The 12,797-nt window shown below is 38.4% G+C and overlaps 1 protein-coding gene across 1 annotated transcript in view; it reads right to left on the bottom strand.

Annotated features, from left to right (window-relative positions):
* UPP2 (uridine phosphorylase 2) overlaps positions 1-12,585 on the bottom strand; it is a 33,467-nt gene extending 20,882 nt beyond the window's left edge. The window contains 5 exon segments of the mRNA XM_049888755.1: positions 202-323; positions 566-703; positions 1,843-1,870; positions 5,278-5,395; positions 12,524-12,585. Coding sequence (XP_049744712.1) covers positions 202-323; positions 566-703; positions 1,843-1,870; positions 5,278-5,395; positions 12,524-12,585 — 468 coding nt within the window.
* Positions 12,586-12,797: the final 212 nt, after the last annotated feature.

The following is a 12,797-nucleotide window of genomic DNA, read 5'->3' as shown; positions in this document are numbered from 1 at the left end:
TGGTAACTAATAAACTAAAGTGACATTGAATGCTATGTTCTGCCCCTAGGACTTTTTCCAGCAATAAATGTCATAATGGGCACTTAGTTTAATTGTGTAATAATGCAGAGCAAGAGGGAAAAAAGAACTCCTATATGAAGAAATCTACACTTTTTCTCTCGCCTGCTGATGACTTGCTGAAATGCAACCATTAGTACTTACGCTGATGGAGAGCACAGGACCGGTTTTGTACACGCAATATCTGTCTGTTCCAGCACAGATGTCTTTTATTTCTTCTTCACTCTCCTCATATCCAAGCTCCTTGTGCATAAAGAATGCAAATGCTTTCGTTCATCCATTAATTGCAAAGATTTTAATTTTTTTCACATTTTAACATCTTGGAAATTGGATAGGTGTTAACAGCCAAGGGCGACTTAAATCTAATGAAATGTGGTAGTGAAAATGGTCATTGCTTGGGCAACAGCCTGCAAGGGGTGCATCGACCCTAGGCATGGGAGAGGTGAGTGCTGAGGGAGGACCAGAGTGGTCTCCCAGTGGCGTGAACGAGTTGCCAGTCGGCAAGCACCAGGGGTCAGCAATGGAGAAGATGAGTGACAGCAAATAGCAGTGACTGAGGAGGGCAGCGCAGCCCACAGAAGGGTGACGGGCAGAAAGTCGCTGGAGACTCTCAGGCAAATAGTGAGGTGCACAGAGCCTGAAGAACCTTCAAAACAGAGAAGTAAGGTAATGTAGTGGCTAAAGGCCTGCCCTTTGAGGTTAGGTAATCCTGGTTTTGAATCCCAGTGCTACCACTGATTAAGTAACCTGCTCAATGTCACACACCTAATATCTATCTGTGTGCCTCACTTAATCATCTCCAAAACAGGAAAAATGCAGTACCCCTCACAGGGTTTTGTAAGGATGAAATGGGATTGCATATGGCAAAGAACCTTGCACAAAGCCAGGCACATTCTAAGGGTTCAGGGAATAGTAACTGTATAAGATGTAGAAATTTCCTGGCCCTGCTTTTGAACTTGTTTATTGTTGCTGTAGTACAGAATTTAGTACAAAAGAAGCTGGTTCATGTCCTAGCATAAGGCAAAGGCGGTTGGTGGTGCCTGACTGATGTGGGCAGCATTGGACAGAGGATCAGAAGGAGGGCTTGGCCTGGCACGGTCCCTAGCAAGGACAAAAAAAAATCTGTCTAAGGAAATACCTAAGTAAGATTGTAGGGTCAGAGCTCCCATTCACAAAAAATAAATAATATAACTATTGGGTGGTCTGATTACATGATGCATTCTGTCTCCATTTAGCAATAATTCCCTTGCCACATTCATTCTCAATTATAGGATGTAATTATCCTTTTATCCAGACCCTCTGCTTCTCTTCCACCCTCATTATTGACTTTTCTGTGTCTTCTTAGCAGTTTCTGTGTTGGGGACTAAGGTTGGTAAGAAACTGCAACAGAGGTCAGCCATGAAGGCTGGGAAGCAAAGAGGATCAGACCATGGTTTAAGGTGGGTTTTTAACAATTATTGATTATTCATTAACATTTCCTCCATTGATATAGTTTGAGATTTGGCCCAAGATCTAAGTACAAGGAAGTTTTTCTCCCCCCGATGTACGGTAGTTTGAAAATAACCTCATTCTGTGGTGCTAGTGAACGTAAATTACAACTATTCAGATTGACCATAAAACCGAAACAGATGTTAGAATAGCTTGTGGTTTGAATTCTTCTTTGAAGTATAGATATTGTTGTAATCAGAGGGAATTTCTGAATGTTTCTGGAGACATAAAGATGATATGTACAGAGCAGCTTAGTTCTTGAAGCCTTATTCCTAAATCAGACTTACTAAATATCACCTCCTGACGTGATTTTCAGTCTGGCCACCTTAATAAAAAGTAAAACACAGCTGAAGACAACGAACCAACACTGGCTTTAAGTGTCACTTACTGTGATTAATGTCCCAAACAAACTTATCATTTGTCCTACTTTTATCAAAGAAGGGAGAAATGCATTGGGAAGGAGTCAGAGGCTTTACAAAGATGTTAAAGCCTTAGCCCAATGACTTCTAGAACAAACTCACTTTCAAATATCCCTGGTGTCTTAAAAGAGTTAATTTAGACATTCTGTGTTAACCTGGATCTACTGCAGTTCATCGTATTCTGCATGTGGACAAAGATATATAAACACTTTTTAAAATGCATATTACATTTTTGTGTAGCTACATACTGCTTATAAAGTAATGATTTCCCATACTACTTGAAATGTCTAGGGAAAGATTGGAGACTGCCAGTTAGTGATCTTATAAAAGATAACAAAATATAGTGCTTTCTTAAACAATAATAATAAAGAAATAGCCATCACTTTTTCATCAGAGACACCTAAGTTTTAATCCCAGCTCTTTCCTTTACCAGCTGTGTTGTGGCTATTACAGATAGATAGATAAATATATATTATATATGCTTATAACCCTACATCTAGCAGTGATCTTGTAAAAGAGATACATGTATTGGGCATTAAGTATGAATAGTTCATTTCTAAAGATCGTCCACCATATATTCCAATTGCATGATTCATTCCAGTGAGTATGGAAGACACTGATAGCTGTTCGCCAAAACTCTTTGCCTTTCTTTCTGGGCATACAACTCGACTTTACTTCCAGCCTTCTTTCTAGTTAGATGAGGCCGTATGCCTGAGTTCCAGCCAGGATAATATGAACAGAAGTGATAGGTGTCACTTGCAGTCGTTAACACATAGAAATCTCCCACTGGTGATCCTACATACCCTCTTCTCCTGTCTACTGGATAGATGTTGACATCTTGAGGACCTATGTGAGCCACTCATTGAAGGTGGTAGAGCAAGAAGATGGAAGGAGCCTGGGTCTCTGCATCACCACTTGGAGGAGGGCTATGTATTGATCAGGAACACCTGCTTTCTAATTAATGAGTGAGAAATAAATTTACACTGTGTTAAAGCCACTGAGCTTTTGTGGTAGAATCTAGCAAAACCTTTAAAAATACAGTAAGAAAAACAGGAGTCATTGTTAGGCTCTTTAAGGTCTAAACTTTACACACTACATCTCTTTGAGACTCGATTTCTTCATCTGGGGAAGAAACTAGAGATTATAACAAACTATCTGAATTGCTATGGTGATTGAATGATATTCTACACATTTGTGCCTAGGACAGAAAGCACTCCATAAATGGTAGAAAGGATAGATGAAAACGTTGTAGATAATAGATCACATTTTGTCTCAAAAACATATTCCAAGTCTTTTTTAATTCATTGATTAGATGTGTGCCTTTGTTTATTAATTATGATGTGTCTTTCAATTAATGAGTCATCTCAGAGAAGGGTCCTAGGAAAATCATCATGAGGCATGAAGCCCCATCCTAAAATTTGAATTCAGGTGAAATCTGGTTAATGAATACCAAAGACAGCCTTGATCAATGGCTCTCAAAGCCTAAATATCAGAAATAGCAGTAGGGAGAGAGGTTATATTGAGAAGATGAGGCCAAAGACAGAAACCTGTTGTCCTTGAGTCAACTCCAACTCATAGTGACCATATAGGACAGATTAGAACTGCCCCATAGAGTTTCCAAGGAGTGCCTGGTGGATTTGAATAGCCAATCTTTTGGCTAGCAGCCGTAGCACTTAACCACTATGCCATCAGGGTTTCCAAAGACAGAAAGAGGCCACAAAAAGGCAAGAAGCAGCAGTCTGGAGGAGAGTGGGGAAAGGAGTGGGTCACATTGCTGCCAGGAAATCAGCCACACCCTCAGGCTTAGTTCCCTATGTGAGAGGCAGGGGGAGGGGGTAATTTAGCAGCTACTGTTAATGAACTTCCTAAATAAATTTCTTCTCTTTCCTTTCCCCCCTCCCTTCTTCCTTTTTTACCTTCTTTACTTCTCCTTCTTCTAGCTAACCTCTTCTTCCTCCTCATCCCCTTTCTTCAATCCTGCCCCCACAATTTACGGACAATTCTGAGTTACCGTGACTCCAAGAGTTCACCTAGAGCAGTGGAACATGGGAAATAGGACTTGGAAGAACTTGGTCCAGCTCTGTATGATGTAACTGTAAACACTTTGATCTCTCTGAATTCCACCTATTTTTTTCATAGAGGAAATTAACATCTGCCTAGTCCATCTAAAAGAGCTAATGTGAAGATTTAGCAAGATGGTGGATGTGAAAACCTTTTTTTTGTTGTTCTTACGATTGCTAAAGAAGTGAATAAGTCTGATGAGAACTGTGAAATTCTCTATTGATGGGATTATAAATAGGCACAGGCCCTTTGAAAACCAAAAGTTCTTTAAAATGTTCATTTCCTGTGACTATTTCTGTGAATCATCCTAAGCAAGTAGGCCTAAATGTGAAAAATTATTCACACAATAATGTACAAAAATATTTGAATGCTGCTTACAATGGAAAATACTTCCACATAAAAGTCAGCACTAGATTATGCATGCAATGTATGGTACCGCCACTTGACATCCATAAATAATTTTTTTCAAAGAAAATGTAATAATATGGGAAAATGTTCATGACATAAAGGTAAGTGGAAAATGCAGTATACAAAGTTAAATAATTACAAATATTTTAAAATCTATCCATTAAAAAGGATTGGAAGAAAAAAATGATTGATGGTGTTTATGTTTAGGTGGCAGGACTATGGAGTACTTTTTTTAAAACTTTGCTTTTTTTTATATTTTTCCAATTTTAAATGAACATGAACTCATTTATAATTTTAAAATACATTTAGAATAAATAGATAATATGTAAGTGCAGTTTTCCTAGTAATATTATATAAACAATTTTTAATGAAATAACAAAATCCTTAATAACATGAAATATTAGATAATGGTTATTTTTCAAGAAGTGGAAGAATATTGTCTTCTTGAGTTATTTTATTATTTAATAAACTGAGGATTAGTGAGGTTTCACTATAAATTTAGATGTTAAATATGGAACTGAATAAAAACATTATGAATTCCCAATGTATCTGAACACCCAGGAATATTGTCAATAAAATTATATTTATCTCCAGGGACCAGAGCAGCCAAATAATCATGTCTGTATTATTAGATTTGGTTAGGGAACTTTTCTATCTTGTTGGGGTAAAAATGATTGTTTATGATGTACACATTATAAATTGTTTCATAGAATGAGTGTGGCTTCAGTTCCTATTGGGAACTTGGATATTTCTCTAGCCAAAGGTATAAGGTTTATGTTGGAGAAGTAAGAATAATCAGCAGAGGAAACTCAATCATTTTTCCTGAAGTTAGAAATACTTTTACCTTTATATCCCCAAACATTGCTGATAGGTTGTGTGTTTTTGTTCTTAAACCCAAGTGATAGAGAAAGTCTTCATCCAGAGAATCCAGGTAAGGATTTTTAATATGAACAAAGCTTTTCCTGGAAAAAATGTCAGAGAATGTAAAGGAATTTGGAGAGAAAGCACACAAAAGAGAAAGTATGTTAGTCTATATCTATAATTTGCCTCTAGTCCAAATACTGGTCACTAACCTTTCTCTAGGATTAAATGATCTTGTGATATAACAATGATGACAATAATAGCTAATATTAGCTGTGTACATACTATGTGTGAAGCAAAGCACTAAGCATGAAAATTGCACAGTAGCATGAAAACTGCATACAATGAATAGATTACCTCATTAATCCCATAACAATTCTATTACGAAAAACCAAACTCATTGCCGTGGAGTTGATCCTGAGTCATAGTGACCGTACAGGACAGAGTAGAACTGCTCCATAAAGTTTCCAAGTGGCAACTGGTGGATTTGAAGTGCCGATGTTTTGGTTAGCAGCCGTAGCTGGCCATAGCTCTTAACCTCTGTGCCACCAGGGCTCTGATCACTCTATTGTTGTTGTTGTTAGGTGCCATCGAGTCTATTCCAATTCACAGCAACCCTATGTACAACAGAATGAAACACTGCCCTGTCCTGCACCATCCTCACAATCCTTGTTATGCTTGAGCCCATTGTTGCAGCCACTATGTCAATCCATCTCATTAAGTGTCTTTCACTTTTTCGCTGATCCTTTATCAAGCATGATGTCCTTCTCCAGGGACTGATTTCTCCTGATACCATGTCCAAAGTATGTGAAACATAGTCTTGCCATCCTTGCTTCTAAGGAGCATTCCGGTCATACTTCTTCCAAGACAGATTGGTTCCTTTTTTTGGCTGTCCATAGTATATTCAATATTCTTCACTAAAACCACAATTCAAAGCCGTCAATTCTTCTTTCATCTTCCTTATTTATCATCCAACTTTCACATGCATATGCGGCGATTTAAAACACCATGGCTTGGATTAGGTACACCTTAGTCCTCAAGGTAACATCTTTGCTTTTTAACACTTTAAAGAGATCTTTTGCAGCAGATTTGCCCAATACAATGCATCTTTTGATTTCTTGACTGCTGCTTCCCATGGGTATTGATTGTGGATCCAAGTAAAATGAAATCCTTGACAACTTCAATCTTTCCTCTGTTTACTGTGATGTTGCTTATTGATCCAGTCATGAGGATTTTTGTTTTCTTTATGTTGAGGTGCAATCCATACTGAAGATTGTGGTCTTTGATCTTCATCAGTAAGTACTTCAAGTCTTCTTCACTTTCAGCAAGCAAGGCTGAGTCATCTGCATAACACAGGCTGTTGATGAGTCTCCCTCCAATCCTGATACTCCGCTCTTCTTCATAGAGTCCAGCTTCTCAGATTATTTGCTCAGCATACAGATTGAATAGGTATGGTGAAACAATACAACCCTGACACACACCTTTGCTGACTTTAAACCAATCAGTATTCCCTTGTTCTGTCAGAACAACTACTTCTTGATCTATGTAAAGTTTCCTCATGAGTACAATTAACTGTTCTGGAATTCCCATTCTTCGCAATGTTATCCATAATTTGTTCTGATCCACATGGTCGAATGCCTTTGCATGGTCAATAAAACACAGGTAAACATCCTTCTGGTGTTCTCTGCTTTCAGCCAGGATCCATCTGACATCAGCAATGGTATCCCTGGTTCCATGACCTCTTCTGAATACAGCCTGAATTTCTGGCAGTTCCCTGTCGATATACTGCTGCAGCCATTTTTGAATGATCTTCAGCAAAATTTTGCTTGCGTGTAATATTAGTGATATTGTTTGACAATTTCCACATTTGGTTGGATCACCTTTCTTGGGAATAGGCATAAATATGGATCTCTTCCAGTCAGTTGGCCCGGTAGATGTCTTCCAAATTTCTTGGCATACACAAGTGAGCACTTCCAGTGCTGCATCCATTTGTTGAAACGTCTCAATTGATATTCCGCCAGTTTCTTGGAACCTTGTTTTTCACCAGTGCTTTCAGTGTAGCTTGGACGTCTTCCTTCAGCACCATCTGTTACTGATCACATGCTACCTCCTGAAATGGTTGAACATCGACCAATTCTTTTTGGTATGGTGACTCTGTGTATTCTTTCCATCTTTGGATGCTTCCTGCATCATTTAATATGTTCCCTATAGAATCCTTCACTATTGCAACCTGAGGCTTGAATTTTTTCTTCAGTTCTTTCAGCTTGAAAAATGCCGTGTGTGTTCTTCCCTTTTGGTTTTCTATCTCCAGGTCTTTGTACATGTCATTATAATGCTTTACTTGGTCTTCTCGAGGCACCCTTTGAAATCTTCTATTCAGCTCTTTTGCTTCTTCATTTCTTCCTTTGGTTTTAGCTACTTGATGTTCTAGAGCAAGTTTCAGAGTCTTTTCTGACATCCTTTTTGATCTTTTCTTTCTTTCCTGTCTTTTTAATGCCATCTTGCTTTCTTCGTGTGTAGTGTTCTTGATGTCATTCTATAACTCATCTGGTCTTTGTTCATTAGGGTTCGTCATGTCAAATCTATTCTTGAGATGGTCTCTAAATTCAGGTGGGATATACTCAAGGTTGTACTTTGGCTCTCATTGACTTGTTCTAATTTTCTTCAGTTTCAACTTGAACTTGCATATAAGCAATTGATGGTCTGTTCCACAGAAGTCCCCTGGCCTTGTTCTAATTGATGATATTGAGCTTTCCCATTGTCTCTTTCCACAGATGTAGTCAGTTTAATTCTTATGTGTTCCATCTGGTGAGGTCCACGTGTATAGTCACCATTTATGTTGGCGAAAAGAAGTATTTGCAATGAAGAAGTCATTGGTCTTGCAAAATTTTATCATACAATCTCCAGCATCATTTCTATCACCAAGGCCATATTTTCCAACTACTGGTCCTTCTTTGTTTCCAGCTTTTGCATTCCAATCACCAGTAATTATCTATGCATCCCAATTGCATGTTCCATCCATTTCAGACTGCAGAAGTTGATAAAAATCTTCAATTTCTTCATCTTTGACCTTAGTGGTTGGTGCACAAACTTGAATAATAGTCGTATTAACTGGTCTTCCTTGTAGGCATATGGATATTATCTTATCACTGACAGTGTTGTACTTCAGGTAGATCTTGGAATGTTCTTCTTGACAGTGAATGCAATGCCATTCCTCTTCAGTTTGTCCAATATAGCAGACCATATGATTGTTCCATTCAAAATTACTAATACCAGTCCATTTCAGCTCACTAATGCCCAGGATATCGATGTTTATGCATTCCATTTCATTTTTGATGATTTCCAATTCTCCTAGATTCATACTTCATAAATTCCTTGTTCCGATTATTAACGAATGTTTGCAGCTGTTTCTTCTCATTTTGAGTCATGCCACATCAGCAAATGAAGGTCCTTAAAGCTTGACTCCATCTGCATATTAAGGTCAACTCTACTTTGAGGAGGCAGCTCTTCCCCAGTTGTATTTTGAGGGCCCTCCAACCTGAGTGGCTCATCTGCTGGTACTAAATCAGACAATGTTTCACTGCTATTCATAAGGTTTTCACTGGCTAATTCTTTTCAGAAGTAGACTGCCAGATTCTTCTTCCTAGTCTTAGTCTAGAAGCTCAGCTGAAACCTATCTGCCATGAGTAACCCTGCTGGTGTTTGAATACTGGTGACATGGCTTCCGGCATCACAGCAACATGCAAGCCCCCACAATATGACAAACTGACAGATGCGTGGGGGGACCATTCTATTAGGTAATTAATATTAATATTTCAATTTACAAATGAAGAAGCTGAGGCTTACAGAAGTTGAAAACTTGTCTAAGTTTATACAACTAGTAAATTACAGAACAGCCATTTCCAAGGGAGAATTAACCAGTAAGCAAGGTACACATGGGCTTATAGTAAACAAGGTACACATGGGCTTAATTGTATCGTTAATGTGGTGAAACAGGTGAAATTGTGCACTACAGATTAGTAAGTAAGCACAAATAACCTGTATGTACCTTGCTTATTGGTTAATCCATTCCTGGTCATTTCTATCCAGTTCTATCTAACCCTAATCTTTGCATGGGAGCCTGTGTAACATAAGCTACTGTGCTCTGGAATCAGACTTCTTGGGTTCCAGTACCAGCTCAACTAAATACACACTCACACACACACTAGTTGTATGACCTTAAAACCAAACTGCTGATTTCTGGTTACCAGCCATAGCTCTTTCTCACTGTGGCACCAGGGCTCCTATACAATCTTAGTTATTTGATTCCTTTGTTCTTCAGTTTACTTGTCTGTGAAATGGCTATAGTAAAAATGATAACTGCTTTGCAGCACTGATGTGAGGCCTGAATGAGATGTTTGTAATACATCTGATGTTCAATGGACGTTATTACGTCTTCCGACATTTGGAACCTGAAATGTAGTAGCTTTAGTGAGACAGACCAGAAAAAGTAGGGTGTGGCACAGAATGCCATGTGTTCACCAAAACCCAATTCCTGTTCCTCCTGGGCACAGTGCTAGACTACCTGCTCCAGTTTCCCTTGCAGTAAGGTGAGGTCATATGACTGAATTCCGGATAATGGAATGTGGGTAGAAGTAACGTATCTACTTCTAAGCCTGATCCCTAAAAAGTAATATTTCATTCAAAACTGATTCTCGCTTTCTTTTTTTGCTTGTCTGTTGGTCAAATGCAGGACATGGTGGAGCCACTAGATGAAAGGCCCTGGGTTTCTGAATATCTGCTTGAAGTGGACACCTCCTTCACTCTAACAACCTTTGGAAAGCTGAGCAAAAAAAAAAAACATTTATTGTGCCAAAACACTGATATTTTTAAACAGTGTTAGCCTACCCTGACCAATACAGACAGTTGGTACTTGGAAATGGTCTTTGTCCCATTAGAAGATTTAAGTGAGAATTAAATGTAGGAGGATGATGAGGTGGAAGCAAGAGCTGAATAGGAACCTGGAGGTGAGAGACTGGATGCGATTGTAATACAAAAAAAAAAAAAAAAAAGAAACCCATTGCTTTTCAGTAGATTCCAACAGGACAATGAAAGAAAGAATGGATCCAGAGTTCTGGAAAAACAGGGCTTAGAGCTTATCAAGAAAAGAAATACTCAGCAAAAAGCATGAAGAGCAAGAAGTGAACCTGAAGAGCTTAGAGAAAAGGGTAGTGATAGTAAAAGACCTAATTTTAGTAAATACATGAAACCGTAATAATGCAAAACTGTTCAGCAAATTAAACAAATACTATTAATTTCCTGCTCAAAAACATTTAGGGTAACAGATTAATTAGTTAATGAGTCATTCCTGGTTTCTGAAATAAAGCATTCTATGATAATAATACAAAGAATCCTGGTGGCGCAACTGTTCAAGCACTTGGCTGCTAACTGAAAGGTTGGCAGTTCAAATCCACACAGTGGCTCTGCTGGAGAAAGACCTAGTGATCTAGTCCGTCTACAAAACCCTATGGTGAGTTCTGCTCTGTCGTATGGGGGCCACTGTGTCTTGAAATTGATTCAATGGCACTTAACAAAAACAACATGATGATAGCGCACTTTACTACTAAACAAGCCCCAAAGTCTCAAAGAAAAGGACACCTCCTTTCTTCTCTTGTAAGAAGCAATAGGGTGTTTACCCATACTTCCTTATTAAGCAGTATCAGCATCACTTGGGAGCTTGTTAGAAATGCAAAATCTCAGACCCCCACCTCCAATCTCCTGAATTGGAATGTGCATTTTAACAAACTCTTGTGCGACTCACATGTACTTTGAAGTTTGAAAACACTGCCATCCACTTTCTCTTCCAACTCTTGTTACATTTTCTGTCTCACTCTGACAAAACTGCTTTCAAGATCCCGGGATTTTCCTATGGATTCCCAAAGCAATCTAAGACTCATTACTCTGTAAAAAAGTCTTCATCTATTTCAATAGTTCTAAATTCTAACTACATAGCAGAATCACCTGGGGTGGTTAAAAAATACTGCTACCTTGGCCCTACTCCAAGAAAGGAGCCCTAGTGCACAGTGGTTAAAACACTCAGCTGCTAACTGAAAGATCAGTGGTTCAAACCCACCAGCTCCTCCATGAGAGAAAGATGTGGCAGTCTGCTCCCACAAAGATTTACACCCTTGGAAACCCTATGGGGCAGTTCTTCTCTATCCTATAGGTCCAGTATGAGTCGGAATTGACTTGACAGTAGTGGTTTTGACTCCTAAAAATTCTGCTTCCATTGGTCAAGGTGACTTGGGCCTCAGTGTTTTTAAAATCATCCACTTACTCCATCTTTCCTATCTTCAAGAAGAAATTCTCAAACTAGTGCAGTCTATTTACTATATTATATTGTATTTGTTATAGCGTCACAGCATGGCCAGTATTAAATATTGGCAATCAAAGAAAAGCACTGGCTGAAAAATTCTTTCCATTTACCATTATCTCCATCTTCATTTTTTTTTTCTTCTTTTTTCTCTCTCCTTAGCTTCCCTGAAAAAATGAACACAGTTGGAAGCTACCTCTACTTGGGATGGATAAGTGGAGCTTTTTTTGAAAGGCTGACATGATGGAGACACTAAACAAGACATTTCATACAATTCTCAGTGAATTGGGGGAACTTAGAAAAACTCCTTAAGTCTCATGAAGATTAATGCTCTATTATGTTCTGTGAACCTAGGGCAGAGTTGGAGCTAAATTTGCAGGCAGCTTCTGCAGATTTATGTCTACCCCTGAGTTGAATGACATACATGGTATTTTAGAAGTGAATTCTATATAAAGTCCATCGCAAAGCATATGAAATCACTTCACAATGTCCTACAAACAGTTAAAACTCCCTTAGGCACACGGAAGTCTCTTTAATTATTTCTCAGATATAGCCCACGGTCCTGGAATTAAAGACTGAACTCCGTAGTGAATTTCAACCTGAACTTTGAATTTGTTCACTCATGTGGATTGGTTGGTAGGGTGTTTCTGATTTCTTTTGCCTCACTTTCGTAGATGAGCCCAAACCCAAGAACCAAGAAATGAAAATGTCACTGGGAAGAAAATTTGCATTGTTTTTCCTCTGCTTTGTATTATGAGCTGCGTTTCAGCTATATAACCTCTAAACCTAAGAAATTCACATAGCCATGGAGCTCTTAATATAAAGCCCAAGGAACACACATATGATCAAAACAAATAAAAAATTCAAAATTACTCACCCAACATATGTATTCCTCTCAGATCTCATAGATTTATTGGATGCAGGTAAAATCAAAGCCATACCTTCTACTGAAAGTAGTCACTCTTAAATTGATGGAAGGGGAGAAAAATATTATGACATGGTATTAAATTGTAGACCTGATCATAATAGTTCATGTCCAAATTAGAATGATACCCTCCCTTAAAACTTCTGTTTTCTTCGGGAATTACAAATGGAATTTTCCCTTAACATTCTAAACTCCCTTATCAACTCAAAAATACCCTCCCCTTTCC

This window comes from Elephas maximus, chromosome 6 (assembly GCF_024166365.1).
Source record: "Elephas maximus indicus isolate mEleMax1 chromosome 6, mEleMax1 primary haplotype, whole genome shotgun sequence".
Taxonomy (NCBI): domain Eukaryota; kingdom Metazoa; phylum Chordata; class Mammalia; order Proboscidea; family Elephantidae; genus Elephas; species Elephas maximus.
This window is presented reverse-complemented; position numbering and strand designations above follow the sequence as displayed.